Source organism: Pezoporus occidentalis, unplaced genomic scaffold, assembly GCF_034315485.1.
Source record: "Pezoporus occidentalis ecotype Australia unplaced genomic scaffold, CSIRO_AGI_Poc_V1 ctg194, whole genome shotgun sequence".
Lineage (NCBI taxonomy): Eukaryota > Metazoa > Chordata > Aves > Psittaciformes > Psittacidae > Pezoporus > Pezoporus occidentalis.
This window is the reverse complement of record NW_026913791.1, coordinates 229,464-254,429: the sequence shown is the minus strand read 5'-3', so window position 1 is coordinate 254,429 and position 24,966 is coordinate 229,464. Positions and strand designations below refer to the sequence as shown.

General features: G+C 39.5%; 3 protein-coding genes across 5 annotated transcripts in view; 2 read left to right on the top strand and 1 right to left on the bottom strand.

Annotated features, from left to right (window-relative positions):
* The window catches only part of ST6GALNAC5 (ST6 N-acetylgalactosaminide alpha-2,6-sialyltransferase 5), a 126,373-nt gene extending 123,032 nt beyond the window's left edge, over positions 1–3,341 (top strand). For all 3 annotated transcript variants that reach the window (XM_062617244.1, XM_062617241.1, XM_062617243.1), the window contains one exon: positions 1,869–3,341. In XM_062617244.1, the coding sequence (XP_062473228.1) occupies positions 1,869–2,100 (232 nt within the window). In that variant the 3' untranslated portion in view covers positions 2,101–3,341. The remainder of the gene's footprint in view (positions 1–1,868) is intronic.
* Positions 1–24,966, top strand: part of EBNA1BP2 (EBNA1 binding protein 2) — a 498,012-nt gene that overhangs the window by 421,243 nt on the left and 51,803 nt on the right. The gene's annotated exons all lie outside the window — the stretch shown is intronic.
* The window catches only part of PIGK (phosphatidylinositol glycan anchor biosynthesis class K), a 68,143-nt gene continuing 56,996 nt past the window's right edge, over positions 13,820–24,966 (bottom strand). Inside the window, 1 exon segment of the mRNA XM_062617240.1 lies at positions 13,820–14,195. Within this exon segment, the coding sequence (XP_062473224.1) occupies positions 14,079–14,195 (117 nt within the window). The 3' untranslated portion in view covers positions 13,820–14,078.

The following is a 24,966-nucleotide window of genomic DNA, read 5'->3' as shown; positions in this document are numbered from 1 at the left end:
TTTTCCCCACTGTGACTGCATTTGTTCAAAGTCTGATTTCAACTTTACTAATCCCCATGTTAAAGCAGTTCATTTACCCAGAGCAACACAGGTTTACCCTCAAGAACACAAGAGTAAAATCCAGCTTCAGTGCAGAGAGGAAGAGCAGTCTAAATGATAGGCAGAGGCCTGTGCATTTAGTACATTAAAATGTGTCCTGTTAGACTTAACAGTAACCATAAAAATAATTAATTTAAGAGATTATAATAAGAGGTCCAATTTATCAAAAAAGTCTGTAAAAATTAATTGAAGAGTGAGATCTAATAGTTGTAGCTTTTAAAAAAGTATTAGATTAGGGTTATATTTTACATTACAAATATGTTTTCTGTAGGTGAGGTATTGAAGGATTTCTTTTCAGTCTTACATATTCCGGTGGGAATATATATATAGTAAATTTAGAATCCATCTTATTCTAGAAATGTAATTTTATTGTTATTCTGTATGATTGATCACTGTGTTGTGTTACCAGGAAGCTAGATTGATTGAATTAAAACATTAATCTATGGTACAAATGGAAAGCAGCAGCAGTATTGTACATTACCAGTGCGTATACTATATGGATAATGGCAAAATAAGAAAAATTAGAGAACTGTGTAGGTGACAGAATTACACAGTAAAAATAATGACCAGGACAAAATACTGACAGGTTGTAGATTCATTCAATTGAAAGTAAGCTTAAATAGTACCTCTTCAAAATGAAAATAATCAACTCTATATTAGAGCTGACAGCCCAGAATCTGCATGAGATTTTTTGCTCTGTACTAGTGTCCTGTTTAGCTCAGGCTTTAACACAGAGCAGTTCCAAGACTTCATTAAATGGTAGTATTTGGATTTATTTTTCTGCTGCTACAAAACAGTTTGTTGATAGGAGCTGTGGAGATCAATACAGTTGGGTTAATTCTGTCTGGGGCATCTCTCTTTGAATTTATGATAGAGGGTTGTATGTGTCCTTGTCAGCCCAAAATGCCTGTGCCCAAAGTAAAAACATAATGGGTACAGTTTAACATAGAGAGTAAAACAAAAGGAGAATGAATCACTGGCTTATTTTAATACAGATGTGCCTTTTACGGAACATAACATCAAAACATTGAGGTTAGAACTGCTAAAATGAACTTCATCCTAAATATGTAATTGGTCTTCAGCATACCCTGTGTGTCACCACAGGAGTACACATTTCCTGCCGGTTAATGCCAGGGGGCTCACAGTGTCAGGAGTATACTGTGGCAGAACAGTTTCAATTTTTAGCTTAGATACATGAAAGTTGCTGTTGTAGAATCAGAAAGAACTCATTTGTGCATCAGATGTATGATTATATAAAACCAGCAACAGCAGACTCTATCACTGACCTAGCATGCATATGCACTCAGCAACGTGCCCTCAGAACCTTGTGTACCATGCTGGGAATGCTCTGAGCTGATGTGACACAGATAACCACTTCCCTCTATCTCTCTCTTCCCCTTCTTCCCCAGCCCAGTAAACACCTCTGCAAGGCTTTTTACAAATCACAATCTAGATATAAATCTGTTTTAAGCACTTTGCTTCAAATTTCAGAGTAAGACAGCCCTGCAGCACTCTTCCTTGGTTTTGAGCTGCTGCTGTCCTTTCTTTAACTGGGAGGAGGCGATTAAAGGAGAGCAATAGAAAGAACAAGGAAAACACCTCTGCCGTATTCTGATGTATTAAATATGCAAAACCAATGCAGCCACCTAGAAATTTGGTTTAACTGGGAGAAAAAGTGGATTTAAGCCCATCAGTTCATTAAAGATAGCATCTTTTCAATCAGTGAAAAAGAACATCTCGGTCTTCCATCTATTTTCTTTCTTCCACAGGGATCCTAATCATCCTTCAGTACCTTATCATTATTATGAACCTCTGGGACCTGACGAATGTACAATGTACATGTCACACGAGCGGGGACGGAAGGGCAGCCATCACCGTTTTATCACAGAGAAACGAGTGTTTGAGAACTGGGCACGGACATTCAATATTCACTTTTTCCAACCAGACTGGAAGCCAGAGCCACTCACTGTAAACCACCCTGAGATTAAACCGGTGGTCTGAGGGGCGAATGCACAAGACCACAACCACAGTCACCTCTATCAGCCTTTGGGGTGTTGGACCTTCTAGAACAGCAAAGCAACCTCTGGGAGAAGGGTGCCGGGATTTGCAGTTGATCACGGCAACAACAGTCAGGAAGTTATGATGAAGGAGCAGAGCATACCAAGAGTACTTTCTGTCGAGCTGTGTGTTAATCCCATACATAGCCTTTTTTGGCCATCTGACTTCCTGTATGTGTATGTGATTTGTGATAAACAACTCGAGCATCATTACAGATGGTTACATCATTACAGTTTTTTAAAGTACAATGCCACTGAATTTTCATAGTGAAAACTTACAGTATTTATTTAAAGGAGGTTTTTATGCAACCTAGGCCAGTATTTTTCTAATTCACAGTTAGGTGGCTGTTTATCTTTCAAATCCAAAATTAATATTGCTGATGGTTTGAAAGGCCTAGCTTTTTATTTATAAAATTTGTTTGAAAAATACAATTCTATATAGCATGTAATTAATATCTGATCTGCAAATGTTGCATTTCTTTTAAAAAGCTGGGGCTCTGTTCCAGCCTAAAGCCTTTAACAGCAAGAATGGTCCCATGTGCAGATCTAGCTAACTTTACATACTGACGTCCTATGTTAATAAGAAAACGGTAGTGAAAATTCTGTTTGATATTAATGTGCATTTGCTGCTGTGCTGTCAAGCTGCTGTTTTTTAATTAGGGGTAGGAGGAAGGAGGGCAAAATTTATACAAAAAGATCACTGGTTATAGCAGCATGCTTTTCAGTGAAGGCTAAGGCTGGAGGGGTTGTGTTCTTTTTTGCCTCTTGTAGCACTGCAAGAGGCTGTGGAAGCAACCCTCCTGAGGGAACACACTATGAAACAGGAAACACCATGACCAAATCTCTGAAATTAAGATGTTAAACTACCAGGTTCTACAGTACCAGCCACACTAGCAAAAACAAAATATTACAACACTGCAGCTGCAAACATCCTGGCATTCCAATGGTTCCAAGATTTCCACTGACCTCCGAGATCCTGGATCGTGTTCAATATGGGATGGGAAAAGAGTTTCAAGAGTACAAAACTGTCCCCTTGAAAAAAGCAAAGTTACACTTGGCAGTTTCTTCATGAAGTACTTGTGCATGGCAAGCCACAGGATGGACAATGCGAGTGCTGTAAGTGGAGCCTCACAGTGTGAATTACTGGGTTACATTACTTCTTGTGAATAAAGAAGATTTCAGTTACACTATTACTTTTCCTTTTGCCTCAAAAACACTGAATCTCTAATTTCTTCAAAGTAATCAGTAGGAGTTAACTATTGCATGAAGCGTTATACCTCAGGTGATAAAAAGTGTCTCTCATTAGACAGCTGCTAAAGCTAGAACAAAAATACTACCTTAAAATGTCTAAATCCAAGAAGCTGAACCTTAGAGGTGATACGTAGAACTGGGACCAAACTCACTATCATTTAAACCCACTTATAACCCACGGTCTTCCCAAAACTGGACGGCAGTAGCTGCAGCTACCCTACAGATACCCCGATTCTCTGGGGACAAAGTGAACTGCCCTGTCAGAGGCAAAAAGTGCTACCCCTGTAACACTGCCTGGAGCGGAAAGGCAGGCCTGCAAAAGCCACTCCCCTTGCTGCAGCCCTCCACAAGAAACTAAACCTTATTTTGCCTTAAAAGCTGTCTTTCGGTGTTCTTCCTGGTACACCCCTTTCGGCATACAAACTGAGCACAAAGCTCTATTGCCAATTGCTTGTAACCTGGCTCTTGTCAGCTGGTGTTTAACTCTCCCCCTTACACTGATGTTTTATTCCTTCCACTGGATTTCACAACAGACAGAATGGATTTTGAACTAATGGTAAGTTGAACATCCCTTTCAGCATGCATACTGGGGCGTGCAACCAGCATATATTGCTCAAACTGATGAACTCTGTCAAACTGATTACAGATCATTTCTAATGTGATTGCAAAGAGATCATACAAATCATAGTAGGTCCTCTGATGCCACTATCCTTTTGTTATTAGTGATATAATAATAAAAAGACCTTGCCATTCTAAAATAGAGCTCTTATTTTTCCATTAATGAAGGGCCACAGGATGTGTATGCTAAATGTTTTGTTACATTATTTTTAAAACAAAATCATTTTAACATAGATTACACTGATCTACTTTCAGTATTCAGTAGAAACATGGGGACTTGACAGGCTCCTTTGTGCTCCACATGCTTGTTTCCTGTCTGAAACACTGGTCAATACCAAGTAGAGCAGATGAAGCATGAAGAAGGTGAAGAAGAAACATGGGATAAACTGACACTAAATATCTTAACTTCTAATAGGGCAACCCTAAGGATGGTAAATATTCCTTCTTCAGTTTCTGTTACTAACAACTGTGTTCTTGTTACCCATACACACATCCAGTCTTTTAAGCAAAACAACCCCAAAACTCACTTCAGCCTTGACCCAGCAACCTCCTCAAGTCTCAGCAAGTTCCCCCTTCTAATGGCAAGAAGTATAAATAAGTCATGACATGTGTACATAAAACTCACTGCAAAATGAATCTGATGAAGCAAAGGAGACAGCAAGTTTTAAATAGGATTGATCACACAGATTTATATAGAATATAAATAGCTTTTAAAGTGCTGCAATTTTAATTTACAAATTACTGATGTATTTTTCTGTAAAAGCACAATTTTTGAACCACAGCGTATACTGCTACATTTCAGCCCGAACTAAGGTTTTATAGCCTAGTTATAAACTAAACAGATTCATGATAGAAAATGCTGCCAGACCAGAGATAAACAGTACAAACTCGGCACTGCTGCCATTCCCTGGCCTATGCTGTCATCTTATACTCTTCACTATAATTTGATCGATTCATGATCTTCATCACACATCATTTCACATGTTAAAAACTGTTGCAAAACGGTGTTTACAGGCATCAGCAATTTCAAGATCTATGTTACTTTAGTTCTGAACTCTGTGCATACCTTACGCTTTCATGCTTGGCTTCACCAGAGTGGCTATTTTTCATCTCAAAGAAATGCTCTGATATGTACAAGTGGAATTGAGAATGATAAACAAAGTATCTCTGCAGCTAAGAACAGAAAAGTCCAACTGCTGCTGTTATTTTGGCACAATGGTTGCAAGATGCTCAGCTACCAGCATCACGGTACAAAGCAAAACCATGATTCACTTTGAAGAGAACCTTCCATCCAAAGTGTTAAAGCACCTTGAAAAGACAAGTTAATACCGTTTATTCCTGGGTAAGGAACCCACGGAAAGGGGAGGTTATGAAACTTGCGAAGACCAAGTTGCAGCCTTAGAACTGGCTCTAGCCAGTAGAACATATGATGGCAATTTCACCTATTGCATATACATACGTGTGAGCAGGAGTGAAAATGGATCATATTTTGCAGGAGGTGCTTACCTGGGTCTTGCCCTGCAGCACTTCTCAGGCAATCTTCAGAGCAAATTAAGCGATTTTTACCTGAAATAGCTCTAACGAGGCAAAGACACAATCATCTAAAACCAGCAAGAAAAACATTGTGGGGGTCTGATGAGGAATATCTAATGAGTAAGGAATAAAATGTGGTTTGTGTGTCAAGCCCTATTCTGCTGGAATATGAAGACCAGTGTCTTGTCTGGAGCTGGAGTGAAAAGCTGTGGCGCAGGAGAAATGCCTGTCCTGCAGAAACTCCAGTGTTCTACGAATCGACCACAAGTGCCATATAAACTCCTCAAAAAATTCTGGTAATCACCTCTGACTAATGAAAGTTTATTTGATGCAAGGAGATGCGGTTCTTAGCTCAATGAAAAACAGCTTTGGGATTAAAAAAAAAACCCCACAACTAAAAAGCTAAACAAAAAAGCCATAAAGAGTTAAACAGTGAAAGAACCACTTCTAAATCATCAAAATATAGTGCAGAGGAGAAGAAAATTTCACAGGCATTAGTACTTCAATTTTCCTGGTACCCCAGTTAATACTCATCACTTCCGAGTTTCCAGCCGCCTATTGCAAAAGCACACCCTGCCCATCACATGTATAAGATTTTATAAGGAGAAAAGAGAAGAAAAATATTTAAGGACAACCCTTTAAAAAAAAGATAAAATAAAAAAAGGCAATACAAAAGGGTGAGAGTCTTAGGTTCTGAGAAATTTCTCTGTACTGAAGCAGAAAAGTATAAAACTCAAAGGATGTTTTGTAAAATGGCTGTAAAATGGCTTTGCTTACACTAGATACCACTAAAACCATTTGATTGTTAAATGTTTTCTACACTGAAAATCACAAAAAAAAAGCCTAAAATGTCAAATGAAACCCTTTTACCACTGTATGGATGGAGTTCCAGTATCACAGTGGAGACAAAGATGGTGACTTTTATGACAGCTGCCTGTAGAACAGGCTCCATGACAAACACAGACGTGCAGAAAACAGGCCATAACCCAGCATCTGCTTCCCTTCTGCAGGAGGAGGGCACTCAGCTCTCACAGGACACACTCGTGCACTGCCAGCAGAAAAGGGAGACGCTTCTTCATGTTGTCTGCTGCTGAACACCAGATCAAGCCAGAGAAACCACTCAGCAGACGATCAACTTACAGTGCTCCTTGTTCACTGTGGAGTGCTTTGACTGGGAGTTGTAAGGAAGAAAGGCAAGACAGGAAGCTACACAAGACAAGTCACAAAACACAGAAAACTAACAAAGACCAGAATTAGCAGTCATAAAGAAGATACACTGGCTAAGATGTAATGCAGCTTTGGTAATAAAAGCCATGCCCTGCAAAGCTACTTAGATTTCTTCAAGTTCTCTCAAGCAAGTGGACAAGAAGACCCACTCTGAGTTCCACAGCTACTTTTGCAAGGTGTCTCTAAAAGACTTTCAAAGAAACAACAGTACCATGGGATAAAAGAGATCCTCACCTATGCAACCCATCTGAACATCTGAAATAAGGCTAAGAAGACACATCATCAGCTTAAGGTGACAGGCAGAATTCCACCAGAAAATGTCACAATACATTTTCTCTGCTTTTCTATACTCTTCCTTGACATCTACCAGAGGTCACTTGTAGACACAGGATACAGGAGCTAGACCCTACATAAACAGATACATAAAATACAGGGGGGGGCACAAAAAAAAACGTACAATGAACATCAGCTCACACACTAGAGCCCAGTTACAGGCCTGCCACACTCAACGTGCAAGGCAGCCACAAGATCTAACAACATTCCCGTTTTACTGAAAGCAGTGTCAAAGCATCCAGCTCAGACAGTGAGACTAACCTTTCCAGCAGCCAAGGAAAGTCATCACAGTAACTTGGTTTCTCAGAACAAGCTTAACTCCAATAGGAGATGCCCAGTGACACCTAATCCTTCACACAACCCAGACAGCTGTTAAAATAGCATCAGTAGCTTTTAGGACACTAGATACTTCCTGATGTATAGGGAGGACACAGAAAATAAAGCACATTTAGCAAGGTATAAGGTTTTAGTACTTTGCTGACATCACTTTGGCCATCAGATCAGTTGGAGCCTGTTAGGGTGCAGACATATAGCATGATGCAAGTCTGTTAACAGCAAACTGAAGGAAATTCCAAAGGGAAACATTTGGTGTGGTTTAAGGCAAGAGCTCAGGTTAGGTTTATGTTTTAACAAAAAAGGCAAAATAAGTGAGCAAGGATGTGCTTCCCCCCACTGCATCCTTGCTGTAACCAGGCTGCACACAAAGCCAAAATGGAAAGAGGTTACTGGAATTCAATGGGACTATTTGTTTGTGTTGGACAAAACTGGAAAACTTCCCATACAGTAGTATTTTTAATATGCCTCCACATCTGTAGTCAAGCATTGCATGAAACACTAAAAAGCTACCTCATCACTCAGCTGCAAATGAGATTGCAAGAGATGGAACAGCTATACAAAAATGAGCAACAAAAGCACAGGCAGAAAACCTATACAAACAAGAAGACTTCAAAGGTAAGGACAAATGCAGGGAAGGGGACATAAAAGATTTGTACAGAACACAAACACACATTGCAGTGATACACCGATGGCCATTTGTCATTCCATTTGCACTATGAAGACTGAGGGGGGTAAGGGGACCCTAAAATCATCACAATCTGAGTCATGATATTTTGCACCACAAACTTAACCTGCACAGGAAAACCAGTACAGAAAAATTAACTTAACAAAAACCAAACAGCTCTATCTAATTCTTAGTGACACTCTTCACTGGTAAAAAGCATTTGACGAAGGAAATAAGCACCATTGTAGCGGAACAGGATATAAGGACAAAGCCTAAGCTTTAAATGCTCACTGCATGCAAGACCAGTGGATCAAGTCATGCATTTAATACATGACAGCATGCTTCCAGTCAGTCCTGGGGCAGGCAAGAAAGGAAATGTAATTGCTATTTCAAATTAGTCAACAGTGACATAGGAACTAGCATTACATGCCATGAATCGCCCAAATAAACCAGAGCCCAGTGGCCTGGTCTCTGCAGAGCTGTCACCAGAGCGTAGTGGTCAGCAGTGTGAAAAAACCTGCTTCAAAAGAAATAGCAACTAAGCTGGAGCTTTGCCAGCGCTGCTGTGACACTCGAAATAGTCTGCTCCTGCTATAGCTTATTCTGGTCAATGGATTGCTCTAAGTGATGCCACCAAAGTAACTTCCACTGATACACTTCACATCTTTATTCAGCCTGCTGGCCACAGCAGCAAACCTGGCTCAGTTTTGGAGAAGGCTTCAGTGTTCTTTGTGCATATACATTAAAGGAAAAAAAAAAGTTAGTTCTTAATATTTGCGTGGGGAAGAAGACATGGCACAAAGTTTAACAGATGTACGTCTTCATAAACTTTGAACCAAAACCTTAAACACTATCAATTTAATCACTAAATCAGGCAGAAATCCTCATTAAGGGAGAAAAAGTAACTCATTTTAAAAAACTTGCAAGTGAAATCAGTGCTATGAAATGCTGATCTCAGTGTTAGTTTCCATCATAAAACACCCACACTTCCAAGATGCATTTCCCTACAGCATATTATTTTTAAAAGCTCACAGAAAGAGGAAAAGCAGAAAGAACAGTAGAGTGCACAAAGCAGAGGATATCTTCCAAGAGAAATAAATTTCTTTTGTGGGTTTTTGTTTTGGGTTTAAATTTGCCCTTCACAACTTAAAAAATGCAAAACTTATTATGCTCATTATTGTACAGAAGTGTTGAAGTGAATGCTGAAAAGTTTCTGTGGCACATGCAATCAATTTGTAGAATACTGGAAAGAAACTTCTGCAGGACAGCCACTGCAACTAAGCCACAACTTTCCACTCCATCAGCACTGCCTCAATTCAGTCTTCATATTCCAGCGGAATAGAGCTCGAGGGTTGAGAAGACACTTTCATTATACACATTGCTATTTTCTGTAGCTCATCACTTAATGGAGAGATTAGTCTCTCGGGTGAAATATTTTATGCCTGTCCTCGTCCAAAGGTGGATCAGTCTGAAGCATGGTAAAATTCTACCAGGTCACACAGTGCTGTGTGACAGGCACAGCTGGAAGGCACAGTGAGTTTTGTGCTACGCCCAATCTTTACTCCCAGATTGTACCATATACAAAGGTTGCCTTGTCTCCAAATGCCATGATCTCTGTGAAATGCACCACTCCCACTTCGTGAACTGCCTTCCACTTCACCTGTTCTTATGAAGTCCAAACAACCCTGAACTTGTAGAAGCTTTTCAGTGCACAACACAATAAAGCACTGGATCAAATCTAATTACCAGCAACTGGCAGCATCTCATTTCCCCATCTATACCGAAGGAGTAATTGGGTCAGGTTTTGGAAATCTTTAGACCAGAAAGTTCTTTTAATTCCTTCCCTCTAAGTATCCATCAGAGAAGAAGCTCTTGAGCTTCATAACAACCCCTGAATGCTACACTGCAGTATCAGAATTGCCAGGGTTGCAGACTTCACTTGTCTGCCTCAGAGGGTCAGTCCTTCAAACCTCTCTTACAGGGATACAGCACAACCCCTCCCTGTCCTTGCCACTTTGCAAATCCTCTCCATCCATGATAAATTTACAGCTGAATCTGGTCTTTCCTCCTTCACAAATCACTGATTTAGTACTATGTCAACTCAGCCCTGCTTTACCATGCAGCAATGTCCATCTGAAGGCACATAAGTCCACGAGATCCATTCACATCCAGTACATTTTGTGCATGCGGTACCAGGGAATGGAAATCCCTGACTGCTGAAACATGAGATGGAAACAGGCTCGATTTGCAGACACCCTACAATGGAATGTGTGTTGACACCAGATTATATTTGCTTTTCTGTAACCAATAACGGAGACCACCTCTGGGGGCAAAAAACAACCGACAAAAAAATACAAACTCTCAGAGTCCCCTCTTTGGAAGAGATGTGCTATCACTAATGATATTTATAAAGAGGCTTTTGAACATCCCATGTTCTTTTCTTACGCTAAAATGACAGCATTTCACGACAGCCACACAGACACAAAAAGATTCTGCTGGCACAGACCAACGAAATGCTGCCTGCTCATGGCTCTGGTTTCTCTCTACACTGTTTTTGTGGAAATCTCACTGTTGAGCCTGTTACAAAAGTGTAGCTTAGAGTCATACATTTGTGTAAACGTTTGGGCATGGTCATACATTTGTCATTCAGAACAGCATCCTCAAATGTATACAGCATTTCATAGAGTTCAGAAATCAAATGCAGACATGACAGAATGTGTATGTGAATATCACCCTACTGTTAACTTACCATTTCTTCATTTCAAAATCGTACCATCTTTCAATATGTGATCCTGAAAAAGCTGAAATGAAATGAACACTTACATGCTTATCATCCATGAGTATTCGAAACAACATCCATGACACTTGCTGCAAGACCTGTCAATGCAGTTACGTGGTATATGGTGCAGACATGAATGTACGAAATCTTGCGAGCCCAGGCAAGCTTGGTTCACAAACCTATCTACGGAGACTCACAAAATGCTGACATCTCACTTTGCTCTAGAAGTTTCTATGCAAAGAAACATCAAGAAACTGCCATCTGGCTTGTTTGCTGGATTCCATTACAAAGATCATCTGTGCACAAAGAAGGAAGCATCTCTATTGAATGAGCACACTGTCTGGCCTGCAAAACACAAATGGTTTGTGAGAATGACCTGGCTGGTTCCTGGAGCCCAGATCCCAAACTGAGTTTGAAGAGCTTTCAGGGAAAATTAATTATGAGATTTAAATAAAGAAAGAAGTAATTGTACAAAACACATTTACAGACAATTCTGTGACATGTCTATACTGCTTTCAGGGTATAACTATTCCAGAGATAAAAGTTATCACAGTATGGAAAATACCGTCTCATAAGTCTATCACAGGCAACTTTATGGTGATTCTGAGAACGATCTATTTAAGCTCCCCACTCTGTGCACAGAAAAACACTGAAACTGCCTGAAGCACAGTTTGCTGCATTCCAGTCGAACTGTTGTTCTCACTTCAATTTAATCACCTTCACAGGCACACTTACTGAGTGCTTCCATTCATAAATTGCATTTTAATAACCCACCTAATTGCCTCCTTCTCCCCCAGCAAATAAGCTTTTAAGAAGACAGCATCTTTGGCATCCTCTGCTACTTGCAAAATTCAGCTGAGTTCTGCAGATGTTTCTATCTATTGCTTCCTGCAAAAGGTGGCTGAAAGAGGGAAAGAGAAAAATTGAATAAGGCCTGAGGAGCCTGAGAAGTGTAATTGCAACCGAAGCAAGGCACAAAGCTCTATCAGCTTCACTTTAACCACTTCTTAAAGTGTGACAAAATTTGCCTATAGAATAAATATTTGATTAAAAATTATTCATGACAATTGAAAAAGAGTATCAAAGGCTGGATTAGAAAATGAAAGCTAAGCAAATCCTCTCAGAAATTCTGTAGGATTCATTTCTGTACTGGGTCTACACATTTCTATAGTGTCTATCTGCATTTCTATACAGTCTGTCTACAACAGATCTTAGTCGATTGTTGCATTAGAAATAGCTGGAGGGAGGGGGAGGAATGTGTTCCGAATTTCAGAAAAGTCACCATTGCATCAGGTTTTGGACAGAAAGTCATTGCTTATGAAAGGTGCTATCCAAAACACCGACCCCAAACCTCATACATTGTGTAGAGATCCAAGCTCCAACACTTGGAATGCTGCTCAGGCCCATCAATCACTCCCAGCAACCAGATCTTTCATATTTCACAGGAAGCTGCATTGCTGTTGGCAGGGGGTACCTGTGCAACAGTTATATAAAAACTGCTCATCAGCAAACTGGGAAGAAGCCTCTAATATTACCCAGCACAGAATATCAGTTTGCAGAACTGTAAGGATAGTGGTGTAGAAAATCTTTTGGTTTAAATGCAAATTAATTCCTATTCCTGATGCTTAGTGTGAGCTACTGAAAACAACTGCTGCTGTTCACCAAAAAGCACAACAAAGGTGCAGCAGGTGAGTGTTTACATTCTGATACAGATCATTTTGTGCTTTTATCCTCTCCAAGCCTAGATGGTGCATGGAGAAAAAAAATAAGGTTTTAATACTCAAGAGCTGTACTGCACTGCTGTTTTCATTGTTCTCTGCCAATCAGTCCTTGGATCCAGCTGGGAGCCTCCATGGCTGCCTCCTCTGTACCCCCCCAGTGAGCACCTACACAGCTCTGACAAGTTTGCTACCCCTGACCTGAGGACATGATGCCACAGCAAACCTGAAAGAGAAGAAAAAAGGACAACAAAAATGTTTACGCTCTCAGATTTGCCTGTTCTGTGCAACATGAAAATGCTCAACACCATATTCTAAGAGAAACATATTGGCTCTAATAATATGTGTGATTATAAATATTTCCTAGTAACTTTTAGAGAGCTGTATCTAGCATTTACACTATGTATGCATCATGTAAGCTTTATTATGATTAAGCTTGAGAACAGGTTCCAAAAGCATACTGCAAAAGAGATCCTTGCTGGCAGACTTGTTTCTATACATGCACAATTTGCCCTTCTCTTTGCTAGTATCAGTATATTATACAGACAAAACCCTTTTAGCATACATTCATCAGTAAAAACCCAAGAAGAACAAATCAGTATGCCAAAACAGGATTTACAAAACCTAGGTGATGAAGCTCGTTTTCCAAGAGCTCAGAAAAACAGAACGATTTATAACATTTTTCATTCTGATGCCAGAGTCGATTTTCTTCTTCTCTGCAAAAATCCAGTGCACTGAAGATCCCGAAATTATCCAAGTCCATATTGTATGCAGTGAAAAATACCTCACCTGGAAAGGGTTCCTCGTGGACATGGTGAAGTCAGTTTCACTTTTGAGCTCATCATGTATTTTTGTTTCACTTTCACCAAGTCATCGAATCCTAGACTCAAAACTGCCTGAGGTGAGAGGACTGATCTAAAGGTTGTATTTAACAGGGAAGAAGAAAGAATAAGAAAAAATCCATGTATTCTAGGGTATGTTTATTTTTGTGAAGAAAGCTTTCAATACATCATTCCAAAGCCTGCAAAATGGCTTGACATTGATAAAATGACACCTTAAATAATATTCTGCGCAATGCCTAGCTCTTTAGTGGTAGGCTGACTATTTCTAAGATTTACTTGGATATACAGGGGTGAAAATTTGCCCATTTACAATTCGCAGCCTCAGAAATTGTTAGTTGGTTTAGGTCCATCCTCTTTTTTATCCAGAAAGAAAAATTGCTCAGAAAAGCATTAAAATATGTTTCAAACAAGACAACATAAAACGGTATCTCTGACCAGTAACATTAAAATCATTCGGCAGACTCTGCAGAAGAAAGCGCAGAAGACATGACTTCAAAAGAACTTTTAGAAGCAATATCTCAACACTGTTTTTCACTCCAGCCATAACACACATACAGGGAACTCGGGTGACACCAAAGAATCCAACATAGCAGTCAAGGCAGTCATCTTGTTTGCATGAATTCAGAAGACATGTTTCATGTGCTTGATTCCATACGTTCTGAAGAAAACTATGATGATCAGTGCCCAGAGTCCTAAAATAAATCCTCCAGGAGGATGCCAATCCTTTTGTTTTGGTTTCTGAAAAAAAAGAAAAAAAAAAACAAAAAGAGAAAAACAAAGAATTCATACTCAGTTTTCACATCAAACAGGCACCGTGTTGTTGATCAAGTGCAAATAAAAAATGCCCTTGCAGTAGAGAAAATACCAATAAGCTGTATTTCTTCCTGAAGTAGAGGCAGCTTTCTTCTTGATGTGGTGGCAAAGCTGGGCGGGAGGTGAGCTGCCACTCAAGGAGGGAGGTTAAGTACCACAAAAAGACGACCAGAACTATGCCTGAGACACCACTTTGACAGTGCACTTTGATCAGTATTGTGGAACATGCTCAAACTTATTTGTTTGGACTGAGTTTCTTGTATCTGGCCTCATGTTAATACAAGAAAAAAATGCCACATGAAAAACAGTTCCTGTAAGTGAAAATGTGACAGAGAAAAGAGAGTGCTGTTTTTCCAACACTTAGAATGTTTTTTACTGGTCCTTTTGTACTCAGAATTATATGAAAAACCAGGTATCTAACCACATGAGAAGCTAAGATTTGTTACTGAAGGAATATAATAAAACAAAACAGGATTGTTTTTAATGTCAATCACATATCCCAGGGGCCTCATTGAGACTAACTGCTTTTTCTTAACATAGAAATATATTCTTCAGTTCAAATACCTGTCCCTTCAACAATTTTTTCATCTTCAGTAAAAAGCAATACACTGCAATTTGTTAGGGCCTTTCTATATCACACTCAGCAGTAAGACAAGATAAAACCTGCCTGTCCTCTTCCTCCTCTTTAAAGAAATTCTCAGATACTCCACATGCAGTGAGAAATGCATTGCAGAAGATAAGAGCTGCTATGTGCCCCAGGATCTGTCCCTGGGGCTAAGAATAAGGTGCAGTTAGGTGAATGCAGTTTTAGTTAAGAACATCACGACTATCAGAATTACCATATTCAGAAACAGGGCTCAGTCCCTCATGCCTGTGCCTCCTCTTGCCCTCAGCAGGTATGTTTTGCAGATCTCCTAGGCAGACAGAGGTGATTTACTATTACAATAATGAATACTGAGGTGCTGGCTGAGCTTTTTATTCCTGCCTTGCTGAAAGATTTGCACTATTTTGTCCTTGTGTAGAATGAGGCACAAGGGGCACAGACAGTATTCTGGGTTTGTTGCACTTAAGCCAATTCTAAAATTCCCTTTCTGTCCTGTGAAATAACTACTACAAAAGATGGTACGGTTTCAATTTCTGCATGAATCTGTGTATGGGAGCTTGTTGTTCTCTGCTAAATGTAGCAGGTGGCTGGTGAACTTCAATGCAATAAGGAACAGTTTGCAGCATCTGTTCTTTCAGAACAGCTTCCCTATCAACAAGAGAACAATGTTTGTTGATTGCTCTGCTCTTATTTTCTAAGCTACAGAGGTTTAGCTTTAGGATTTTTCCTTCAAGTATTATGTTTGTAATTAAAAAGTATAACAAACAGCCATGTCACCCAAGACACCCGGAGAACCTGGCAGTCTGAAATATTAATGATTTGCCTCTGATATAGGAATCACAGAACCACCATTATAATTTACATCAACAACAACAAAACCAAAGATACAGCAGAGATGGTGTGTGTATACACAAGCCCCACAATCTCTGAAGCAGCATTCATCATCACTCATCATCAGCGTACGTGCTGTTGGTAATCTGCCACCTTGCTGACACAACCACACATCTCCACATCAGCAGAGAAAACCAACTCTGCATGTTCAAGAAGGCTGCCAGCACACCTCGCTTCTGAAAGTAACAGAACACGACACTTTTCCCCACAAAAGAACTTTCTTGTTTAAATCCTCCTAATTAACCCATATCCTTCTTGCAGTGCCTGTTTCATCCACCTCTTTGTACTATCAATCTTTCCTTTCTTGGATCTCAGACAAATACCTTACCACAAAGTGGCATCTGACCCTTCTAGACAAATGACTTCAATTTGCAGTCAGTGACACTAAAAGCCTCTCTCTCCTATGTTGTATAGAGCACATAATTTAATTTCTTTAAAGAATTTATATGAATAAATATTTATAAGGTGATCTATGAGTATGGTTTTTCATTTTGTCATGCCATATACTGAAACATCCATGGAATTCCACAAGGAAACAGAGGCCAGTGCAGTGGTGGCTCCGCACTGGGAAATCAAGGACACGCATACAGTCAGTTTAAAGCCATGAGATGCAATGTTAAAATGGGAAGACTTAAAAACATGAAGGAATGACAAAAAAATACAGGAGGCTACACAACAGCCTTTAAGATTACTTAGTAATTTTAAAAATAAATTATCTTCATCAGAAAGATTTACAGACCCAGAACTGAAATCTACACACATACTAAACCACAGTAAAAAGGCAAAGAGATGTAACTCTATTGTACATCTCTAAGTCAATAGTGAGGTTAACTGAGCACAAAATTATACTGAAATATGCCAGGATTTTCCACTAGGGGCATACAGACATCAAAACCTTTTGAATACCTAAAATGGAATTACACAGATTCATATCTAAGCCCACAAAGTATAAGAGCTGAAATAGGTAATTTTCTTTAAATTAACTTGATCATAGATTCCCAAGTTCATCACGGAATTAAAAATGTAGTCAGTTGTCAAACCGACAAGTTCATCCTTCTAAAATCATGACAAATATAACACAGAAAATGTCAATAACAGATCTTTGTCCAGCTGGGCACTTCCACAAGCAGCAAACAGCACTGAAGCTCCTTTACAAAAAGCTGCATTTTGCTCCTGTGAATCAAACTCATTTCTGTGTAAAATGGAGTTGCTGCTTCCATCAATTATGTCAGCAAGTTGCGCTTGTAACACAGGCTGGCAAAGAGCTTTCAGCCAGCACCGCTGTAAAGGCAGACCCAACAGTTCTTTCCTCTTGGCACAGCTGTGTCACTAGCAAAAGCACTGCCTGTGTACTTCTGTCAGCAAGGAAGCAGGCACTGCTCCCAGCCGTCACAGCAATGCCAGCAGTGTTGCATGATGAAGTCAGAGGCCAAGGCATGATGCCCTTCTATGAACATAGCTAAGCCTTAACTGCATTGCTGCATAAAGTGCTTTGACTGTTCTGCGCAGACAGGCGGGGAAGAGTCACAGAGATTTCTCCCAGTGGGAAAAATTATTAAAGCAAGACAGAATCACTTTAAGAGCAAATGAGTAAATTTCCTTTTTAGATCCACATACCAGAAAAATGGTTTAGAAAAAACAGAGTTTCTTTCTACGCTTATACTAGTTCTATGGCCATAAACAGTCCCCAGATAAGCTGTTCCTTTGCACCATGTTTAGGTTTGATCAGAAAGCACTAGTGAATATAAAGTTTTTCCCAGATTCCTAAAAAAAAAAAAAAAAAACAAACCACCAATAATTCAGTATTTATCCTATGCACATTCCCTAGTTCAGAGTCTTATTCCAGCAAATTTCTGCAAAAGGCTATTTTTGAAAGTCACGCATTTTCTCACTTGAGAGGAAATGCTAAAGGGATAAAAAATGTGAAGTGTTGCAGTATTTTCCTTTGCAATTAATTATGTATCTTATTATGCCTGAACTGATGTGAGAATGTGTTCTATTAAAAGACTACAGATCAGTCGCAGAACTTGCAAATGATGCATAACTTCTCGTATTTGGGACTGATCTGGAGGAGCAGAAGCAATAGCTCTGTTGGCTCGAGTTACTCTGAATTTCATTGCTGTGGTTCCCACCTCAGAACTCAGTATACACCAAGTGCTGCTTTTGTAACTGACATAATAGGTTGGGTTTGCAATATACACAACATAACACCAACACCCTCTTTATCTCTCCAGTAATAGCAGGTACACACTGGTGGAACGCACATGTAACACAGTACGGTGTGTCAAAATGAACAAATACACTTAGCAGCTTAAGGGCTAGTCGTTATCGAATTGTTGGAGATTCCAAATTAAAAAGATAGGTAGCTAAGCAACAGCAAGCTTCCTCCTGTGAACAGTTTTCTGTCATATGCTCTCTAGTTCTAGTAGACTCATTATCCTGTGGAACTTAAGAACAGTTAACAGAGAGTTGCTCCAAGTACTGTAATTAAGGAGAGGATAAAACAGTGTATTTTCAAACTGGATGGGTCTGGAGGGACCCAAATGGAAAGTATCCAAGACTTTCAATGAAGGTGTTTCATAAAACATGCGATACTTGTTACTTCAATTCAAATTTTGAGCTCTATGCAAAAAAAAAGTAATGAAAAAGCATTAAAGCTGAATTAAGATAATTAGATTAAAAGTGGTTTAATTTTAAAATGTTACATCACAAAAAAAAAATTAAAATATCATGTATTAACATTTCATGGGGAAAACACTATGGTAAGTATGATTATAATCCATACCCTACAGTCCTCTTCCAACAGAACTCCCTTTGCGTTACTGTTCACAGTCAGGACAAAATAAAGGTACAGAAAGCTTTGGGTTAAACTCGTAATTCGCATTTGGATGGCAGCAGTAGAGAAAGCAGTGCATATAGTCTGGACTGTAGTAATTCCCAAATGGAAAAGGGATATGCAAATTCTGCAGTCTCCTCCAGCATCTTATTCTAAATCAGGCTTTAAGAAAGTGAGCAAAACCTGGAAACTGATGTGCACATCATCCTTGTTACGGGGAATGTCCTCCCCAACCTGAGGCAGATGGTGTGTTTGCACCACAAGTGCAAAATCTCTTATGCAACTGCACAAAACCAAACCACTACAAGTGCTGTGTTCCAACGAGCCCATTAAAGTGGCAGCTATCGTATTTCAAATTCTTAAATTCAAATGCTTAATTGTCTCTGCAGTTTCAGTGCAGAGTTCCCTAGACCCAGTTTTGGCCTACTTACTGCAGCACATGTGGTTTAAGATGTCACCCAGGACTCTGGGGCTGCCTGGAAAAGAGCAGCAGCTATGGCACAGGGAGAATCCTGTGCACACCCCTCTGTGGGGTTCTCCACCTCTACTAGTCTTGGGGATCAGGAAGCACTTGAAGGGAAGTGATACACACTTGTCTGTGTGGTGCTCACCATCATATTAGACCATTGGGGTGAATTTTATGTATCCTGGGGTGTAAATTTCTAAGTTTTCTTTTCGGTCATTCTTCATTTAAATGAACGTTTCTATTTCTTCCAGTACAATACTAAAGGTTTTCTTTCTTGCATCTCAAGATACCCAGTTTTATGTTAGGGTCTGTGTTAAAGACCAGTACTGAAATCTGGAAAAAGAAAGATCCACATTTCAAAACAAGTCTTTGAAACCCAAGGCCAACCTCGGACCCAAAACTGAAACAACCCACCTACTTCTCATCTCAGAAAAAAAAACAACCTACTGATCTCAAGCTGAACTACAAGAAAACCCCTTGGAAAAGCCAAATCCTGCTATGCAGCGCATCGTGCCAATATCAAACCATGTATTTCCTTGAGGCACTCCATGATAATTCAGGTTTACTTGCAATTTAAAATTTCAAACTGGGCAATCCTCTCAATTCTTATGACAAAGCACACAATGTTTTATTTCAGACTGAATCTGTACGAATCGCAAGCAAATTGCAGCACAAAGTATGTCCTCAAAGCTTTTAGTGGAAGTATGCACTTCTGATTTGTCAGATACAGTTTGGAATTGGGGTCCTTGCAGGGGGTGGGGGAATCAAACAACTCCAGCCATCTAGTAATAGTTTAATCCTCTTTTGTGCCCACACAAAGATCAAAGTCTAAGAGAAATCCAACATAAACGGTGCCTGTTAATCTGCAAAACAATTTAAAGGAGTTTTGTCTAATCTCCCAGTTTCCATTTATTAACCACAGTTCTATGATTATGGATATCATCAATATTAATACAGTCACGAAGAAAGTTCACTCATCAACAACAAAAAAACTCAAGAACACAGGAAAGAAAAGCAGTTCAACGAAGTTAATGTATCAATGGCAACAACTGCATTTTAAATATTTACTTTGAAAACTGTATAATCACTATAATATAAACTACAACATCATTATGACAGCTTTAGTTTTTCATTTCCTTCTAAAATACGTAATCTGTAACGGCCTTTTAGAAATGTACTTCTACTTATTACTCTCTACTTTCAGTGTTATCTCTCAGCATTTCACAGCACTTTAAAGTTCTAATAATTATTCCTTAATCTTCCAACCTGTGACACAAGACATAATATACTTCTAATCAAAGGGAGCTTTCCAGCACCTGGGACCCAGTGCAGTTTAATTCCCAGACCAGCCAGTGCTCAGATGACTGATGCCTGCCTGGGAGACATAACAGGGGTTGTACTATGGGGGCTCCAAACTAAGGTGTGTGATCTGCTACACCCAAAGCTAGCAAACACATCTCTATACTGGCAGCAGCAACCACTCAAATCTGTCTTTGACATACCAGCCCAGCAAAGGTCTTACCTCTGCTCAGGTACAAAGGCTGAGCTCCTGCCTGCTCAACTGCCAGGGAGTTACATTATGGAACTCATGTATGCTTTAGTTGGAGAGGAAAAAAGTCACAATTTAAAGATGTATTTAAAAAAAAAAACAAACACACCTACATCTATTTAAAGTATATTGAGCTTAATTTTTTAATATTTAATCAAATTCATAATTTTATATGAAGCCACAATCATGATTTTTTTACAGAAGGGCACCTAAATCCACAGCAAATATATGAATTGCATTTGCAAACACAAAGCTTCATGCCAGCCAAAGCATGCAAAAATAAAAGGTGAGCAGCTTAATTAAGCAGACTCAGTATCCAAAACTTGGCCACCGCTACTTTAAGAAGAATCCTTTTTTCATATGTTTATATTTAATTAATTTAAGAAAGAGGCAGATTATTAGTAAAAGCAAGAGTAAAGGCATTCAGTGCACAATGCCACGCCACAAACAGTATTATAAAGTTCCTGAGGTCCTTAATTGGAGGGGTCAGAAAACAACAAAAATACACACTAGGGGGGCAGAGCTCAGTGGAGAGTACCTCCCAAAATGATCAGATATGAAAACAACTTGCTGCTCCTGAAACTCTGGGTTAAGCAGAAAGAAACAGCAGCTGCAAAGAACAGAGGTGAAAGGGGTAGTTAGGGACTGCTAGAGGGACAAAGATATTTTGTATTCACAATACTACAAGTGTGTAAACAAGGCCACGCTATTCTTGGAGCACTGTTTTCCCAAGCAGTATGCTTCCCCTGAGAAAAGATTACCCCAAAGTCTGTGGGGCAGATCTTGTTCACACAAATACAATGCCAGTGGGAGCAGAAGCAGAACCAACCTCTGAGCTCAGCAGAGCCAAGGCAGTACATGCATGCCTAGGCTCCTTCCCACCTGTTTCAGTCTGGGATGATTTCCCCAAGTTCCAGCCTCGCTCAGCCCAACCCTTCAAAAGGAGCAGAGCACTCCCACGTCTTCCTTGGAAATCTAACTTAGATACCCCACATCATCTCTCTGGACCAGAAGGTGAGTCTATTCAAATGCTATCAAACCAATGCACTCTGAGGAAGGGGTTTTTTTTCTTAATCTCATATAATTAATTGCATACCTTAGAACTTCCATTATGAAGTATAATTTTGATCATTAAAATTCCAAGTTGTTTCTGTTTATATGGAGCAACCATGATGTTCATAAATTATTATGCTATTCCTTTCAAAGGAGTAGTGATGCTTCTAAACACACTTCTTTCTTCCAGATATCCCATGAGTATCTATTCATTTATTTCCAGGTGACAGGCTGTATTAACAACAGATGTTAGACAACATTAGATCTTATGCTCAATATGCCATATTGAGTAAAAGATCTAATCAAATATCTCAACAGCTACATCATAAGAAACTGGAATTCAAATAAATATGCCTTATTCATGTAGCTTTCACTGCTCATTTCTTAAAGCTCTACAATTCTAATTTTAAAAGTTCTCCTTTGCCCTGAGCTGTGTGCTACATGATACGTGTGTGCAGCAGAGCTCCACGTTTCCTAGCTCCAGCTTGCACAAGTCAAACCGGCATTACATTTAGGAGGCTGGCATGAAAAAATGCACGGAGCAGGGCTGAGGCAAAAGATGCCTGCACATTTATATGAGCAAGATCAAATATGGCTGTGGGGTTTTTGCAAAACATTTTCGTTTTCAGGGAGAAACCAGTGTATTACAGCTGGTGATAGACTGGTTTGTCCCCCGTCACCACCCAGCTTTTAAAAGGCAATTTTTGCATTCAACGGTTTAGCACTCATATGCCAGACAAGTATGCTCACCCAAGTTTATGTTGTATAGACTTTCTATGTGAGCAGAAAAAAAAAGGAAAAAGAACTGTTCTGAAATATCAACCTAATGCTTTCAGTTACTCTAGCTGCTATACAACCTCAAAACTGAATCATGAAATATAGACAAAGCAGTTGCACATAATTAGACCTACAGCAGAAAGCCATCTCTGTTACGGTTGGTATGTCAAAGAACAGAGTCCCAGAGAGCAGATCCATTCTTGCAGAGAGTTTTTGTAGGCAGCTGTCATTAGGAAAGAATGGCACATTTATGGTATCATACGTGCTCACTGTTCCCACATGACATTCACATGACGCTAGGTTCATCAGCTGAATAGGGCTCAAAGACATCTTTCTGGAAGGATGAATGAGCACAGCTAATACACACCCTTCCAGACTTCTTTCTGAAAGGTTAAGTCTTTTAAAAAAGATAAAACCACAGATGGTTTTATCTAGTGGCACCATTCCTGCCAACCAGCTAAACTAACCACAGGTTACTGACCTACTGACATCATGTGTCACTCAGTCCCCTCTAAGTACTACTCATCATTTGTCAACCATGCATTTGTAGATGGTCTCCTGTGTTAAGCACTCCCTCCTGAAAATACACAATCTCACTAAATCAGAGCCCCACCACCAGAGCCAGGCTTCTCCAGGGACACCAGAGAAGAGACTGCTGTCAATGTGCAGGGCCTCTCAGGCCAGGGGAAGGCTGAAGGCTGGCTAAGGCAGAGTGCCACACGCCAAGCAAGAAAGCAAGCCACTACAGAAGTAATCAGTTGCACAAAGCTAAATCACAACCTCATGCAAAGAATTTGGGCAGGAACAACGATGCAGGATGCTGTCCTGTCTGTCCAACAGTATAAACACAACTGTTCCATTACTGGAGACTTTATTCGTTTACCCCTTCCATTCATTCTTTAAATGGAAATAATTTCATCAAATTTCAACCCTCTGAATTATTTAGGAAAACAATTCTAGACAGAGCACCAGAGAGCAACCTGCCAATATCTCTATCTCTGGCCATTCATCAGTCCTGTCAAGAGCTTGTGGGTTACACTGCAGTGTTCCTCACAGCATGCCATTGAAGAGTAAACAAAATATAATTAACTTAACACAAAAAATCACCAATAACACCTCGCTAAGTTTACAAAGTTAAGTGGGATAAATGAGTAAATATATTTGGAGTTAACAGTGCCTGCACCTGAGGAAAAGTGTTCAGAGAGGTATCTGTCATCACAGAACTGCACAATATGTCAAGCTAAGATTGATAACATTTATATTTTTTCCTTATAAATGTGAGCTTATTGGTAACAGCTACTTTTTATGCTGCATAAGCTCAGAATAAATACAGTAGATAGAAGAAAAAACCTAGCAAAACTGTTACTGCTAATTTTACTACTCAATGAAATACCATTTAAATAAACACTGTCTATCAGAGAAGCTTTCATGTGCAAACAATAAAAAGTAATGATTAATAAAAACTATAATGTGAGAAATGAAAACGTTACAGAACACTGAACTGACACCAGAAAACAGAATTAAATCTTGCGTCGTGGACAATCTATAACATACTCCAGTAACCTGCTTTACAAAGAAAGGCCCTGATCCTGCATGTATGTAGTGACAGGTAACACAAATTAAGTAAGAACTTAATCTTACATTTAAATTACATATGGGCTTACACACACACTAGCATTGTTTCTATGCCAGTGCAATCAGTATTAAGCTATAAAACAAGGAATGAAAACTAAAAATACGTTGCCCTTTGCCTAAGGCTCTAACAAATCCCCTTCTTTCCTTCTACTTCACACAGACATCTGAGACACACTTGGCTTTCTTATTCCTGGCACTATTACTCCAGGGACACAAATACAAAACACCAGAAACCTGTAAAATAGAGAACTAATTTAACAGCCAGAACAGATGCTGAGCCTATCCAGGCTGTGTCTCACAAAAACTGCACAGCCATACTGTACTTCTATCTGGATAGTTCTAAGGAAGAGCTAAGGAGGAACCAGACTCCTCTTAAGGTACACCTGTTAAGAGAAACTGAAAAGCGGACCTTGTCAGAAGCCATTCAGCAGTCTCAGCAAAAGCGATAAAGCACAACATGCCTCATCCCTCTGATACAGCAGATCTCTTTTTGCCAGCTTCTACTGCAGACAAAGCCAGAAAAATTCTGAACAAGTTGGGCATAATTTGGAGATGCCAAAGGCAGTTCATAGCCAAAACAGGCTTCTGCAGAAAAATTAGCTGAAAGCTAGGTAGGAGACCCTTTCTCTGCATAAACAGTGACCAATGTTACCACTAACCTATGACCACTTACTGTCACTTACTTTCAAGTTTGCCAGTAAGTGTCATCCCAAATGCAAAGCTTGTTCCAACAAAGATTCCTCCTATGGACCAGCAAAACTGATCACCAAAACGAAAGCGACTCCAGAAGATTATTTCTTCTGTTAAATATTGTATTTACTAAAAGAACAAGTGATTTTAATTTACCATTGAAAGGCTTTACTAAATCAGTTTTCCTCTAATTAC